The following is a 17,455-nucleotide window of genomic DNA, read 5'->3' as shown; positions in this document are numbered from 1 at the left end:
CCCCCCTCAACTGGAACTCTGAACAAAGCCACGGCTGCTATTTAGAGAACACTGCTGTGTTGCCCTGTCAAATAAGTTGGTCTTTAAGAGCTGTGCTAAGCCAAAATCAATGAAAGCCAGTGAGGTGCACTCCTTTGCTCTCTCATTCAGATTTTGATTTGAATAGTCACCCCCAGCTTTATAAAACTCCCTAGTTTTGGTTCTAGTTGTTGCCTGCCTCCTTTTTCTTTGCTGGCTGAAATTCCTGGAGCACATTCAGGTAGCTTCACTAATCTGGTGTCAGAGGAAAGTAATGCGAAACAGGCTGGAAAAGTCAGTGGGGACAAGATTGTGGAGGACTTCCACTGCAGGGCAGACTGAAGCCTTTGTACCTATGTGATATTAGCAGTGACATCACCCTTAGCTACCTCTGCTTCTACCCAGTCCCTTTGCCCATTTCTGGATCACCTGTCTCAGCCCAGGTCCATCATCCCATTGATGCTTTTCCCCATGTCCTGGATAGATCCTAAACCTGGCCCACATGCCAGTCCCCACCGCTTTCTCTTGTTCTGAATAGCTCAGGGTTGCTGGAGAAAGGCGTGTGACCTTTGTGACTAGATCTGCCTCAGGTAAGGACCATTGGTCGAACCTCCCATGGGATTTCTGCTCAGCCACAGCATCATGACTGACCTGCCTTGTCCTAAACCCTTGTCCTGTTCTTCATCCCTGCAAGTAAAACTACCTCCTGCCTCGCCTTTTCTTCTTCCTCAAATCATCTCTTCCACCTTGTCCAGAACCCTGCTTTATTGGGGAATATAAGTTGTGCTTTTAGTAGAATTTAAACTTCCATGGTGCTTCTTAACCGTGTATCTGGAAACACAGTCAAGACGCCACTGGCTTATATATACATCTTTTCTTTCAACTGGTTGCTTTGCCCGCAGCTTATATTTCTCCTTTTTTTCAATGACCAACTAACAAGTAGACTAAATTTGTGCTGTACATTTTCTTAGTGTCTAGCACACATATTTGTTAAATGATGATTTCCTTGCAGTCTAGCTTCTGCTCTTCTGAAAGTGTCTTTTCAACTGTGAGTTTTTTTTTTTTTTTTCTTTTAAACCCATGAGGTTTCTTTGTCTTCATTATTTTTTAACTTGGATGGAGTTTGAAAGTGTAGAGATGTTGGAGTCAGACATATATGGGTTTAAATATTAATACTAGGCATGTCACGCTCAGTGTTTTTTTTTTTAATGTATAACTCACCTCTGTAGAATGCATGAGGCTGTGACCAAATCTAGGCAGTTGCTAAATTTTGGTTCAGTGAGTAAAACAACATGTGAATGAAAATTTTGTGATGATTTCCTTGCAGTCTAGCTTCTGCTCTTCTGAAAGTGTCTTTTCAACTGTGAGTTTTTTTTTTTTTTTTCTTTTAAACCCGAGAGGTTTCTTTGTCTTCATTATTTTTTAACTTGGATGGAGTTTGAAAGTATAGAGATGTTGGAGTCAGACATATATGGGTTTAAATATTAATACTAGGCATGTCACGCTCAGTGTTTTTTTTTTAATGTATAGCTCACCTCTGTAGAATGCATGAGGCTGTGACCAAATCTAGGCAGTTGCTAAATTTTGGTTCAGTGAGTAAAACAACATGTGAATGAAAATTTTGTTTCTCTTTCCCTACTCTACAGTTAAGATTTCCATTTTCAAGTGTTGGCTTTCTGTTGAGATCCAGTGCTTCTCCATCCTTCTGGTCCTTCTTCCCATTTTCCCTACACTTACTGTATAGGAAAGTTCCACCCCTAGCTTAGTGAAGGGGTCAGGCCGTGTAGTGAAGAAATGAGAGAGCAGGGTGTGATTGTTCATGTGAAATATCCTTACTTGGCCTGCAGCCCACTGAGACCTTAATACAGGTTTTGGCCCCTCGCTTTTGGCCTCCCCTTTCTCCAACTTCCTACCTGTTGATAGACTTCAACTTTCTTTGATCTCCACCCTCAGATCATTTTCAGCTTCATGGTTCCTCTCTCTCTTCCAAGCATGAACTATTTCTGGTTACTCTTTTTATCCTAGATGCTAACTTTATAGGTCTGGATGTGAGACATTCTGTTGCATGGGTGGAGGAAGAGTGTTTTAGTTAGGAGGGTTATAGGGAACTGAAAATTACACATGCTTAAAGTAAAAGGTAATTTTGGGGAGCATTTTGAGGTAGTTTGCGGAATCTTCTTAAGGACTTAGCCAGACTAAGCTCTGAGAAAAGCAGAGATGCAGCCAGACCTCAGACACCAAGGGCTCTGTCTTGTTACAGTCAGGCTTTCTCTGTATGTAGCAGATCATGGCTGCTGGCAATCCTCAAGGCTTATGGCCTCAGCACTAGAGAGATTCTGGGGTTTCCCTGACATACAAGGGCAGGAAATGGGAGGGCAGGGTAAGTTGGCCTCAGATGGGCCCAGTGTGAGTCAGTACCCACCCTTGGACCAGTTAGCTAACCAGGGGGCATGTGGTCATATGAAAACTGTTGCAAACTACAGAGTAGTTCCCAGAAAGAAGGGAGGGTACTAGATATGTAGACATCATCTTCAGAGAGATTGTTCACATTTATAGAATCCACTGCACTTTATGTAAGTTCTTACCAAGCCCTCACAGTTACCTTGGGAGATGGGTGGTATTATTCCCATGTATAGTTGAGGATGTAGAGGTTAAGTGCTAGGATCACCTCAGAAGTTGGCATAGCTAGAATTTACATTGGAAAGTCTGTCTGATGCCCAGGCCTGTGTACTTTCTGTTGTATCACTTATCTACCATTGTGCCTACCCTTGTGTTTTGAGTTCATTATTTTCTAAATTCGGCAGCATATGTTAAGAACCCAGTGCGCCTTGTTTCTATGTCTGTGGCTACCCAGGCAAACAGAATACCTTGCCTGCCTAGCAGAGTTCTACAGCTGGTGTGGCAAACCGACATAAATATGCATAATTAAGCACATTCAATAAAGAGATTTTAATAATGGAAATGGAGAGAAAGACCTGGACTTTCAGAAAGGTTTCCCAAGAGAACACTGAGTAGGTATTTGCCAGGTGGCTCTGAGGAGTAAGGACATTATTGTTGGCAGAGCTGAGAAGTGCAGAGGAGAGAGTGGGTGGAGCATGGGGGAGTTACCTGAGAGCCCATCGTCCCAGAGCGGGGGCAGAGAGTTTGTGGAAAAGTTGAGATGAGATGGGAAAGGGAGTCAGGGGACAGATTATAGACTTTGTATTCTTGTCGAAGAGTTTGAGAACAGTTGAAGGTTTTTAAAATGAGCGACCTGCATGACCCAGTCTAAGAAACTGGCAGGAGTGTGGGCAAGTGGATTGGAAACGAAAAAAAGGAAGTGGAGGGAACCGTTAGAGAACTCTTGAAAGGGCCTGCACTTGTTCAGAGGGACTAAATTTAGAGATACTAAGGAAACAAAGTATAAAACTTAATGACCAGTTAAATCTGAGAGAGCAAAGGTCAGTTAAAAATGCTGTTTTTTTCCTTCTGGAATTGTCTTCTCTCTGCTTTCAGCACCTCCCTCATCCACAAGTAATTGTCTAGTTAATTGCTATTTATCCTATGCATGCGCACGCACACACTGTATCACATCCATTACTTCCCTGCAGTACTCAACATTCCAGAAATTATTCATTAATACTATGTCTGTCTTACTATTTTGTAAATTTTGTAAGGACAAGGGCCTTGTCATTTCTCTTGTTCTAACACCTGGTTCAGTACTTGGCACATGGAAGATGCTCATTGAATCTTGGTACATGAGTTTGAATACTGTGGAATTTCTGAGCGGAGATGCTTAATATAGAAGTAGATGACAGATTTGAGAATTAGGAGAAAGGTTGGAAACTTTGGAGCATTCTCCACCTAGTGGTAACTGAAGTCAGGGTGGAGAGATGGCCCTGGCAGCATACAGAGAGAGGGGAAAGAGCTGGAGAACCGCAGAGTCAGTCATCTGTAGTCAAAAGATGTCAGCTAAGATGCTGGAGAAGTGGCAATTAGAGAGTTTAAAGAAGAACTAAGTTGGGGAAGAAGAGTTCTAAGAAGGAGGGAGGGCCGATAAGGAAGGAAGGAAGGTGGGAGGGAAGGAAAAGCCAGCAATACCAGATGCTGTGGAAAGGTCACAGATGATAAGGATGGCAAAATATCTGTTGACTTGGCAGCTCGTAAACTGACCGCTTTAGTGAATAGTCCCATTGGGAAGGTAGGTCTGTGCTTCCTGGTGCTGCCATAACAGATCACCACAAATTTAGACGGCTTCAAGCAACAGAAATTTATTGTCTTACAGTTGTGCAGGCTGAACTTCGGAAAGTCAGGTATCGGCTGGGCCATGTGCTGTCTCTGAAGGCTCTAGGTGAGGGCCCTTCCTTGCTCCTTCTAGCTTCTGGGAGTTGCAGTCTTTGGAATCCCTTTGCATCGTTCCAGTCTGTGCCTCTGAAGTTGCGTGGTATTTTCCCTATGTCTGTATCCCTGTCCAACTTTCCCTCTTTTTATAAGGACACCAGACACTGGATTAGGATTTGTCCTAATCCAGTATGACCTCATTTTAAATTGATTACATCTGCTAAGACCTGTTTCCAAATAAGGTGACATTCATAGGTTCCAGGAATTAGGAACATATAATTTGGTTGTTGGGATAATGGGGTCTAGGGGGAGCACAATCCATCCCACAACTGTCTAGAAACTGAATTATTGTATTTTGAGCCTAGAATGGGAGGGCGTACGGGAGGAAAAGAAATAAGACAGCAAACGTGGAAAACTGACAAAGCTCTCTCTATAAGAAAAAAAAGTGGGAAAAAGTGGCAGATATTGGGGAACACTGGGTGGAGAAAGATTGTGTGTTTTTTTTGTTGCTCTCATTGTTAGAATTCCGAAATTTATTAAAAGCGTGGACCCTTCCTAGGCGCCACTGTAGCAAAATTGTACCTGTCGTGCAAATGTAAAATTAACACATCAAAGATTTTATTCAACTCATTAATTAGTGAAGGAATCAGTAAGAGGTTAAAATGTGTCCAAAGAGTATTTGAGAGACTAGGTGTTTAGATAGGCAGTCTTAGGCTGTGATTGCTAGATTAGATGACTAAAAGTGGGCTATTAGGGCTCTAAACTGTAATATTTGGATTTTTTTTCAACTGTCCAGAAATTATATACATCTCCACAGGATAAAAATCTACAATTTTATAGGAATAAAACTAGCATATGACCCAGCAGTCCCACTACTAGGCATATGCCCTGAGAAAACCCAAAACTGAAAAAGACACATGTACCCCAATGTTCATTGCAGCACTATTTACAATACCTAGGACATGGAGGCAACCTAGATGTCCATCAACAGATGAATGGATAAAGACACAGTGGTACATATATATAATGAAATATTACTCAGCCATAAAAAGGAACCCATTTGAGTCAGTCCTAATGAGGTAGATGGACTTGTAATTTAGAGCCTTGCCAACATCTGCTGGATCATCGAAAAAGCAAAAGTTCCAGAAAAACATCTGCTTTATTGACTATGCCAAAGCGTTTGACTGTTTGGATCACAATAAACTGTGGAAAATTCTGAAAGAGATAGGAATACCAGACCACCTGACCTGTCTCTTGAGAAACCTGTATGCAGGTCAGGAAGCAACAGTTAGAACTGGACATGGAACAACAGACTGGTTCCAAATAGGAAAAGGAGTACGTCAAGGCTGTATATTGTCACCCTGCTTATTTAACTTATATGCAGAGTACATCATGAGAAACGCTGGGCTGGAAGAAGCACAAGCTGGAATCAAGATTGCCGGGAGAAATATCAATAACCTCAGATATGCAGATGACACCACCCTTAAGGCAGAAAGTGAAGAGGAACTAAAAAGCCTCTTGATGAAAGTGAAAGAGGAGAGTGAAGAAGTTGGCTTAAAGCTCAACGTTCAGAAAACGAAGATCATGGCATTTGGTCCCATCACTTCATAGGCAATAGAGAGGGAAACAGTGGAAACAGTGTCAGACTTTATCTTTCTGGGCTCCAAAACTACTGCAGATGGTGACTGCAGCCATGAAATTAAGACGCTTACTCCTTGGAAGAAAAGTTATGACCAACCTAGACAGCATATTGAAAAGCAGAGACATTACTTTGCCAACAAAGGTCCGTCTAGTCAAGGCTATGGTTTTTCCAGTAGTCATGTTTGGATGCGAGAGTTGGACTGTGAAGAAAGCTGAGCACCAAAGGATTGATGCTTTTGAACTGTGGTGTTGGAGAAGACTCTTGAGAGTCCCTTGGACTGCAAGGAGATCCAACCAGTCCATTCTGAAGGAGATCAGCCCTGGGATGTCTTTGGAAGGAATGATGCTGAAGCTGAAACTCCAGTACTTTGGCCACCTCATGCAAAGAGTTGACTCATTGGAAAAGACTCTGATGCTGGGAGGGATTGGGGGCAGGAGGAGAAGGGGATGGATGACAGAGGATGAGATGGCTGGATGGCATCACTGACTCAATGGACGTGAGTCTGAGTGAACTCCGGGAGTTGGTGATGGACAGGGCAGCCTGGCGTGCTGCGATTCATGGGGTCGCAAAGAGTGAGACACGACTGAGCGACTGAACTGAACTGATAACACAGTGAAGTGAGTCAAAAGAGAAAAACAGGTATCATATACTAACACATAGATATGGAATCTAGAAAGATGGTACTGTTGAACCTATTTGCAGAGCAGCCGTGGAGACAGACGTTGAGAACAGACTTATGGACACAGCTTGAGCGGAGGAAGGAGAAGGTGGGATGTATAGAGACAGTAACATGGAAACATACATTCAGTTCAGATCAGTCGCTCAGTCTTGTCTGACTCTTTGTGACCCCATGAATCACAGCACGCCAGGCCTCCCTGTCCATTACCAACTCCTGGAGTTCTCTTAAACTCATGTCCATCGAGTCAGTGATGCCATCCAGCCATCTCATCCTCTGTCGTCCCCTTCTCCTCCTGCCCCCAATCCCTCCCAGCATCAGAGACTTTTCCAATGAGTCAACTCTTCGCATGAGGTGGCCAAAGTACTGGAGTTTCAGCTTTAGCATCATTCCTTCCAAAGAAATCCCAGGGCTGATCTCCTTCAGAATGGACTGGTTGGATCTCCTTGCAGTCCAAGGGACTCTCAAGAGTCTTCTCCAACACCACAGTTCAAAAGCATCAATTCTTCGGCTCTCAGCCTTCTTCACAGTCCAACTCTCACATCCATACATGACCACAGGAAAAACCATAGCCTTGACTAGACGAACCTTTGTTGGCAAAGTAATGTCTCTGCTTTTCAATATGCTATCTAGGTTGGTCATAACTTTCCTTCCAAGGAGTAATAACCAGTGGGAATTTGCTGTATGACTCAGGGAACTCAAACTGGGAATCTGTAACAACCTAGAGGGGTGGGATAGGGAAGGAGGTGGGAGGGATGTTCAAATGAGAGAGGAGGAACATAGGTAAACCCTATGGCTGATTCATGTTGATGTTTGGTAGAAACCAACACAGTACTATAAAGTAATTGTCCTTCAATTAAAAAATAAATTAATTTTAAAAAATCTGCAAGTTTATGTCCAGTGAAGACTAGGGCCTTTAGTTGATGATAAATTACAAGTCCAATTAAATACTTTGTAATTTTGGGGCAGCTTTTGGTCTCTATGGCATTTAAAGTTTCTGCTGCTCACCTTTTTTTTTTAGCGTATTTCCAAGTTTCAGATAATTTTTCTGCCATATTTATTATAATCTACTGAAACAGAGATGGGAGCCTGAGAACCTAATGTTCTAATGTTGACGAAATTTTGAGAAACACTGAGTAAAAATACTGGTGACTTTCAATGCCCATCTGAGATCAGGATCCATTATTGTAATGACAGCTGTTCCTTAGACTGTGGTGGTTTTTTTTTTTTTTCCAACTGTGCTTGGCTCCTGGGCAGAGAGATCATTTGATCCCAGGTGGAGGGTTTCCCAGGCAGAGAGATCCTCAAGAAGGCATAGTGGCCAGAAAGTGAAGGTACCAGGAAGAGTGTAGTTCACACACTGGATGTGAGATCCAGGCTGGGTGGGGAAAGAAGTAAGGCTAAGGGCCACATAATAGATGGGGAGGAAAGAGAGAAGTTCACAGAAAGCCAGCAGTGGGTGTAAGAGAGCCGAAAGGTCAGGAGACTGACCAAAGGAGTGAGACATTGAAGTTTTTGACATTCACAGGTGGGAGGAGTCTACAGTAATAGCAAAAACAAAGTCTAGGTTGTGTTTTCATGAGTCACTGAAGTGAAGTAGAGGTCATCTGGGAGAAGATTAGTGAGAATTACTTTCTCATAATTTATGCTTTTCACAGGACACTGTAGTCGAAGCTTTAAAGCTGCTGTAAATCTTCTAAAGTAATGAGCCATTGTTCTGATGGCTTAGCGAGGCTGTGCCAAACGCACCAGATCCACATATGATTCTGGTCTTCATGACTGTAATAAATACCCTCAGACATTTATTGAGCACATTATTGTGGATTAGGCCCTTGATAGTAAGGAGGGCCAGAGAAGGCATTGGCACCCCACTCCAGTATTCTTGCCTGGAAAATCCCATGGACGGAGGAGGCTGGTAGCCTGCAGTCCATGGGGTCACGAAGAGTTGGACATGATTGAGCGACTTCACTTTCACTTTTCACTTTCATGCATTGGAGAAGGAAATGGCAACCAGCTCCAGCGTTTTTGCCTGGAGACGGCGGAGCCTGGTGGGCTCCCGTCTATGGCGTCGCACAGAGTCAGACACGACTGAAGCGACAGCAGCAGCAGCAGTAGGGAGGGTTTTTTTTGCTTTGTTTTATCTTTTTATTTATTTATGTATTTATTTATTTTTGGTCGTGCTGGGATGTTGTTGCCCTGTGGGCTTTCCTCTAGTTGCGAGCGGGGCTACTCTCTGGTTGCAGCCCATGGGCTTTTCACTGCGGTGGCTTCTCTTATTGCAAAGCACGGTCTCTAGGGCACGCTGGCTCAGTTGTTTTGGCTTCCCGGCTCTAGAGTTCAGGCTCAGGAGTTGTGACACACGGACTTAGTTGTTCTGTGGCATGTGGGATCTTCCCGGGCCAGGGATCTAACACGCATCTCCTGCACTGGCAGGCAGACTCTCTACCACTGAGCCACTAGGGAAGCCTGACAGTAGGTGTTTTCATACAGTACCTCATTTAATTCTTACCCTATGTGGTTTGAGATAGTAGTATACCCATTTGAAGAAAAACTGACCTTTAGCAGCAGTAAACAACCTTCTCAAGATCACAGTGAGTGGTAGGGCATTTACATTCATCGTGTGACCCCAGGGCCCATTTGCTTAACCATTATGTTCTATGTAGAGTGTGTGCTTGGTGGGGATTGAAGAGGATTTAAACATCTCACTTTCCTTCATGTGATTCAGTTTTGTAAATTATTATTACATGCAGGCAGGAGTTTGGGCTTAAAGATCGAGCTGGGAGCTGTTTCTTTTCCTTAAAATTGCCACCATAACCCTCTTGCGGCTCTCGGCACGTATCCATCTTATTGCAATATTTTTTCAAAAAATGAATGAAATTTAAGTATGGCCTTGAAATATCTTTTTGAGATTGTCGTGATGCAGCTTTAAAAATCTTAGAGTAATAGGATTTATGCAGTACTTTGTAGTCTGAAAATTCTTAGTGCTAAATAATGCATTAAAAATTTTCATTGAAGTCAAATGAAATAATGAAATAGGATATCCTGATTGATACTTGCAAGTCGTTCTTCGGAACACTTTCCTACTCTGAATGCCTCTCTTCTCCATTTCTTATAAGATCTCACAGATGTGTTACAAGATGTGACAGAAGTGACTCTTATTTAGAGGAAGTGTATAGTCAGACTCACCCGTGCACTCTGACAAAAACCCGTGAAAGTCCACTGGAAAAATATAAGCCTCTCCTAGTTTATGATGATTGTAATGAAAGTTGCCTTGCTCTACGTTTTTGGCATATTTATGCAAGTTTCTTACATTTGTGTTTGTTCTTGTTAAAGAAAGTGTTTTTTGAAGTCCTTTCGTGTTCATGTTAATAAAATTAAATAAGATAATGTTTATTATTTTTACTAGTAATGTGACTACAATATGGGGTTAGCTGGAAGGTTACATAAAATCAGCATCATGAGCACATGTTTATCTGAAAAACACACTTGAAGTTTAGAAAGCAGCCTAAAATAAGCATGTGTTCTTTGCTGTATTAATTCACTGCTATTTAAATTAACATTCCTTGTGTTTTCTCTTGAGATATATAGTAAAAAAAAATTACTCAGCTATTTTCCTGGAGCAGTATCAAAATTTGTATCTGGCTTAACACATCTGACCTGACAGTATTCAGAGGAAGTGAACACATGTTCTCTGAGTAATCCCCTAGATAAATCTGCAGCCGAAGGGGCAGTGAGATCAAATTCCAGTGTTTTCTCTCCACTGAAATAAAATTAAAATTCAAAAGTTGCATGAAGAGGCTTTCTACCCTTTATGGCCCACTGTAGTCTGGTAGAGACCATCTACGGGAGAAGGAGAAGTGGCTGACAAGCACGGTGGTGATGATGGAGTTAGAGAGGGAGAAAGAGCTGGACATGTGGAGTTACTGATGAGAGGGAGTGTATGGATTGGTCCTACGATACCCATTTTGAAAATTATTTTTCCAGTAGTGGTTACACTCTCTGTCAATTCTACCTTGTGAAAGTGAGTAATAGTAGGTGGTGTTAGCCTGGTCACAGATTATTATTCTTTCCAGTTACAAAGCTAAGCAGAAAATCTGGAGACTCTTACTTCCTGACCCTATTACCGTCCTTTTTCAAACCCTCGTGTTAAGTAAGGGGCCTCGACCAAGAAAAATACTTGAGGGCTGTAGAGTAATAAGAAGAACCTTTTTTTTTTCCTTCTCCCATTGGCTTAAAGAAAAATAAGCTTTCTGCTTATTTCTTTGACCTTATGGGGAAAACTATTCCCTGGGTTGTACCCTTAGCCAGAGGAAAAGGAACTAACTCAGATCTTCTGTTGGAGACGTCCTAGCCTTTTCTCCAAGTCAGCCCATCTCAGCCTTGATACTATCTGACACTTCGGGTCCATCACCCTTTTATTCTTGGGGGCTGTTCTGTGCCTTGTAAGATACTTTAGCCAGCGTCTTTGGCCTCTACCCACTGGATGCTGGTAGCGCCCTCCCCCTCCAGTGGTGACCTGTCTCTTGTTGTTGTTTAGCCCCTCAGTCAGGGGGGTGGCTTGCCACGCCCTCCTCCAGGGCATCTCTCCCACCCACCTCTGTGCTCTGCCAAGTGGAAGGTAGAATTGTTCCAATGTCCCCCACCCCTATTTGAGAACCTCTGCTGTCATGTGTTAGGTGATTTGTTGATAATATTTTCCCGATTTTAGTGTTATTTTTTTAATATTTTGTCCCATTTCAAGTATTTTAGGCACTGTAGAAATAAACTGGAAGCACATTTTCTAACTTGGGCAAAAATGAGCGCAGCGTCTTTCTTTGATTTGAGAATTCAGCACTGTCACCTTTGGGTGCGTGGTACAGTGTTTTTTTTTGTGCAGGTGGGGACCCTTTTGTGGGTCAGGAATATATATTTAAAACAATATTGAGTCGCAGTGTAAAAACATTTCTTACTTGTAATAACAGAAAAAAACATTTGAAAACTGCTGGTCTAGTGTCCCTTTTCAACTGGAATATTCTAAACATGTTCTTCATAGCAGTTGGTATTTGGTCAGCCCAGCCAAATCAGGTTAAACTTATCAAATAGACTTGGAAATATGAAACATTCAAGCTTGTGGATTGCAGTAGGTTTGAGACTTTCTTTTAACTTTAGTTTCTGGTGCATATCATCTTGTTTGCAAGAAGAGAAAAGCTCTGAACTCCATCACATATTTTAGAACATTCTTGGCACGTAACTTGTGGACTATTCATGCCCTCCCCCTACACAAGATACTGAAAAAAGATAGCTCCATTTTAACTGTTTTCTTCATCAGCACGTGTGCAAAAATCCTGTTTTTTCATCGGTTAGTATTTATTTTGTTAACTTTTGTAAGAACTACACTGCATAGGGGAAAAGGCAAAAAGACGTTTTGTGTATTTATGAAGAATCAAACAAATATGAACATAAAGATACCTAAAAATTGATATCTAAAATAGATATCTCCTCACACTCTACTTGTCCTTTTGAAAAAATCATTTTTACATGACAACCTTAGGTTAAACAATAGCCTGTGGGGAATACATGAAATGCCACAGTCTGCCATTACTAAGTTCTGACTTCAGCTGTTAATAGCAAAATTCTTGGCGCTCTGAAATCCATCAACACTTCTAATCACTTAAAAAACTGCCTTAGTTTTATACATACTAAAGAAAATACACTTATATTTTGAATTACTTCATTTATTCAGGGTACTTTTTAAAGATTGAAACGCTTCCAGAAAGCTCGGTTTCATCTTTTCAGTGGTAAGAGTACATTTCTGACTAGTTTCATATTGCTATTAATAGAAGTTCTCTTAGGATGGTTGTCTTTTTCTCTAAGGAAAAACACTGGTGATTATTCAAAAGTTATTTAAATTATAATTCGTTTATTGTCACAAGGGAGGTTTTTGTATCTTTGTGTTTTTAATTTAGGTGATATCCAGTAGTGATATTAAAGGTATTTTCATGGTAGTTTCAGGGGAACTTTGTGGTTATTTTCTATTCCTCTGAGTTGTATAATGTTCTAAATTTTATATTTGTAAAAGATCAGTGGATGTATCACAAAAACTCACAGGTTTATTTAATGGTGCCTTTCTGTATTATGATATTATTGAGCCACAATGCCTCATTTTTGTGTGTGGAGTGAAGGCAGGTATAGAAGACGAAGTCCTGGTGGGTCAGATGGTAAAGAATCCGCCCACAATTAGGGAGACGGGTTCGATCCCTGGGCTGGGAAGATCCCCTGGAGGAAGCCATGACAACCCACTCCAGAATTCTTGTCTGGAGAATCCCCATGGACAGAGGAACCTGGCGGGCTACAGTCCATGGGGTCACAAAGAGTCAAGACACAACTGAGTGACTAAGCACAATGTTGGTTAAAAGCTACCAACAGAGGGAGATTCATTTAAGAAGCCGGATGTTGGCATTGACCTTAGTAGACTAAGTAACAATACTAATGTGGATTTGAGAGTAAAATTTCCTTATTAGCAAAAGACACTAAGTATTGTCCTCAGAATCTAGGTACAGAGTTGTTGTTCCTTCCTTGAAGCTAGTTGTGGGACTAGTTAGAGATAACTTTTTCATAGGTTAATGTACAGTTTCTTTATTCATTCAATTCGGTTCAGTTCAGTCGTGTCCAACTCTTTGTGACCCCCATGGACTGCAGCACACCAGGCCTCCCTGTCCATCACCAACTCCTGGAGTTTACTCAAACTCATGTCCATGGAGTTGGTGATACCATCCAACCATCTCATCCTCTGTCGTCCCCTTCTCCTCCTACCTTCAGTCTTTCCCAGCATCAGGGTCTTTTCAAATGAGTCAGCTCTTCACATCAGGTGGCCACAGTATTGCAGTTTCAGCTTCAGCATCAGTCCTTCCAATGAATATTCAGGACTGATTTCCTTTAGGATGGACTGGTTGGATCTCCTTGCAAATAAACATTTATTTTACAACTGCTACTTGCTAGATACTATGTTCTTATTCATAGGCTTTTAAAACTCTGTTCTAGTAAATAAAATCAGCCCTGCATTGTTCTTAAAAATAAAAAATCAAGATAATAGAAAGTTTTCTTAAATTCATCTGTATCCATATTGAGGTTAAAACTCAGAAGTGTCACTTTTAATAGTTTTTTTTGAAGTTCTGAACAATTCGAGAAGGTGATTATAAACAGCTCTTTTGAAGGAGAAAATAGTATCATTTTGAAAGGATGTATTCATTTTCCTATTAGACATTTATTTGAATCCCATCATTAAGGAATGCTAAATGATACAATTGGAGCAGCAGCTGAAACTTTTTAATCAGTATTATTGTCTCTTTCCAGGTGCTCAGTGAAATAGCACATTTTATGATAGAGGGAAGAATGCGGATATTGGATTTTTACTATGTGTTAAGTTAGCTAGGTTTCCATATTCAGTTGCTGAGGGAATTTCTGGAACAAATAATGCTGCTACCAATATGTGAAGGGTTGCCGTGCCCTCCTCCAGGGAATCTTCCCCACCCAGGGGTCGAACCCCCATCTCTTAAGTCTCCTGCATTGGCGGGCTGGTTCTTCTACCACTTGTGCCACCTGGGAAGCCTGTCTTTAGTATAGCTTAAGTATTTTTAGAAATCATTCAACTTCTTACAGAGATTTTAGAAAAGGCTTGTGGTATTTGTAAGTAAATAGATGAAACTGATCATGTAGATTTATTTTTATAGTTTTATTTATTTTGAACAATTACTGTGAATACTCTTAAAGATTGGATTTATTATGATATGTATATATAAATATGGTATAATTGTTGCTAAGTTATGTTTACTTCTGTTTATTCTGATTGGAAAGTTCTTTGAACTCATAAAGCTAACCATTGATTATTTTGACCTAACCTGGCTTCACCTGGCTCACACAACTAGATTTACCAAGAACCATGTCATCTAGTATATCTTGTGTACCAGACGTATTGGTGGTTGGTATAAAATATCTGATGTCATACGTATTTTAAAATATTCACAGAACCCTGATTATTTATAGTGTAAGCTAAAGATATAAAGAATAATATATCACTTTTTTAACTTTTTTTTTTTAAAGGTGATGGATGTGGACATACTGTACTAGGTCCTGAAAGTGGAACCCTGACGTCTATAAACTACCCACACACCTATCCTAACAGCACTGTTTGCGAATGGGAGATTCGTGTAAAGACGGGAGAGAGAGTGCGCATCAAATTTGGTGACTTTGACATCGAAGATTCTGATTCTTGTCACTTTAATTACTTGAGAATTTACAATGGAATTGGAGTTGGTAGAACCGAAATAGGTAGGACATTTTCAATATATCAGTGGCCAGAGTTTTAAAACTGAAGCCATATTAGATACTTAACACTGAGTAATTATGCTCCATAGGATATGTGGGAAATTATTGGAATGTCTGGAAATCTTAAATTTGAATCTTTTTTTGGAAAAGAAGAGTCTTGTCTGTCTTGTCCGCTTTTCTAATAAGCTTGTGTTGGTTCCTTTGCAACAAGATACCACTCTACTGCTTCTAAGGAGGAGAAAGTCAATTATCTTTTTGTATTGGTTTTTTTCTTTGATAATTTTATCTGCAGTTAAATATAAGTCATGCTTAGGAGTCAGTATATCATAATAATTAAGAGCATGGGTTTTGGATTCAAATCTCCTGTTAGTAAAGTACTAACTCTGCTTTTAACTTGCTCTGTGTCCTCAGGCAAGTTACCTGATCTCTGTTTCCTCAGTTGTAATATAGCAAATGAGACTAGTACATGTGAAGTGCTTAGAAGGGTACCTGACACATAATATTTGCTTAGTAAATATTAGTTGCTGTTTTCCTTACTTTTAGCTAAGAACAATGGTTCTCAATTACGGCTGCATTTTAGAGTCACCTGGATAGATTTTTAAATAATGCCAGATCTCTGGTCCCCAACCTAAAGCAGTTGAATCAGGATTGGGTTGGACTCACACCTTGGGAATTTTAAAGCTTCCCAGGAGAATATACTTTGAGGTCAAGTTGAGAACCTTTGGTTAGAGATCAGCACCTTTCTCTTTAGCAGGAAAGGTAGAAAAATTCCTAGGACTATCTTGGTGAATTAATATCATAGAATAAATAAATCTATCTATGACTTTATTTGGAAAGACTTACTGATACAGGTATGTAAAATGTCTTTTAGAACTATAACTGGAACTTAGTATCTTGTTCTTTTGAGCATCGTGTGCATCTCCTGGGCTCCTCTCCATCTCGAGTCAAACCCTTCATCTCTTCCCCACTTTTCAGCCTCTTACCTACCAAGAGGAACAGTTCCTGGTCTATTGAGCGATAACCACTGTTGTCTCCCAGTTAGCTCTCAATTAATCTGGGTTCTTGATCACCATGTGCATGTTGCCTTGAATATATGGTCTCAGATAAACTTTTAGAAACTCAAATTGCCTGAGGAACTATCTATAACTGTAACATTAATAGAAGGCAGCTGGATATTAACTGCCTCCTGAGGTGATGCAGTAGGGAGTCAGCAGTACCACCTGAGCAGCTTTGAGACAACGATGAAAAATGTGAACCATGATCTGATCAAGCCCTTAGCAGTTTCTAGGAAATAAAGGAGCTAGAGAAACACATTCTATCAACCATAAAGACTATATATAAGTGGCATTTTTTAAAAAAAGAAAAGGAAGGAGATCAAGATAACTGGCATGCATTAGAGAGAGATGTCTTCCAAAAGTAATGTGTGGCCCTTGTGATTTTGTTTGGATCTTGATCCAAATTGATTGCAAGAAGACATTTTTAAGATAAGCAGAGAAATTTTAGGGTAAGATAAGAGTAATTGGGCATACAGCAATAGTCAGGAATAATTTTTTGGGATGTGGTAATGTTATATTGGTTTGTTCAAGATCTGGTTTGTTAGAGACATTCTGAAGTTCAAAAAAAATGTCTTGGATTTGTTTTTAAATATGTCAGAGAAAAAAGTGGTAGGAAGAGGGCAGGTGAAACCAGAATGGCACACCAGGCACATGGGAGTGCATCTCTCTACTTTCGTGTTTGTTTGTTTTTTTTTAATTTCCATAATGAAAGTGCTTTTTATTAAAAAAAGACAAGAGGATTATGTATTTGGACAATAGGGTTATGCTGCTAAAGAGGAAGAGTGACATGGGAAAGAAATGGAGCACAGGTTTTAAATCACTCACCAGGTTCTCATACCAGTTCTAGGACCTACTTGCTGAGAATCGTTTCTACAAGGGCCTCGGTCCAGACTGCAAAGTCATCACCTGTACTGTAGGAAGCTTAAATGAAGTAATACTTTACAGTGCTCAGCTCTCCCTTATTTCCATGGGGTTTGTTTTCCCTTGCTATCTCTTCACACAGGTGAGTGGAAAGATGCAGAAAGGTCAAGGGGACTGAGTGATGATTCCTGTTGGACTTTAGTTCTGCTCCACCCCACCTCCCTACCCCTCCCATCACCACCTACCATATATCCTCTGGTCCTCCATTTGAGGAGCTGTTTGGGGCAGGGGAGGGGAAGGGTAGAAAAGTAACTTTCCTGATTGGCAGAGAAATAAAGGTCATTCAAGAATAACTGTTTAATATTCTGATTAGGTAGATATGCCAGGAATTATAGGATAGAAACAAATATATGTGGGCATTAGGATTCCAGTGACAATGGTAAAGAATCCTGTTTTCTGTGTTATCTTTTCTCAGGGTCCCTTCTGAACAGAGGCAGCTTCAAATGAGCTGCGTTTTCCTATAAATATGGTTCCTACATTGGTATAAAGCTTAGATTTTTTTTTTCCCCTGTAAGTGTT

At 40.7% G+C, this 17,455-nt stretch overlaps 1 protein-coding gene across 1 annotated transcript in view; it reads left to right on the top strand.

The window, feature by feature from the left end:
• DCBLD2 (discoidin, CUB and LCCL domain containing 2) overlaps positions 1-17,455 on the top strand; it is an 81,387-nt gene that overhangs the window by 7,781 nt on the left and 56,151 nt on the right. The window contains exon 2 of the mRNA XM_070368173.1: positions 14,736-14,963. Coding sequence (XP_070224274.1) covers positions 14,736-14,963 — 228 coding nt within the window. The remainder of the gene's footprint in view (positions 1-14,735; positions 14,964-17,455) is intronic.

Source organism: Bos mutus, chromosome 1 (genome assembly GCF_027580195.1).
Source record: "Bos mutus isolate GX-2022 chromosome 1, NWIPB_WYAK_1.1, whole genome shotgun sequence".
Classification (NCBI taxonomy): domain Eukaryota; kingdom Metazoa; phylum Chordata; class Mammalia; order Artiodactyla; family Bovidae; genus Bos; species Bos mutus.
The sequence above is the reverse complement of the archived record's forward strand: the minus strand, read 5'-3'. Positions and strand labels throughout refer to the sequence as shown.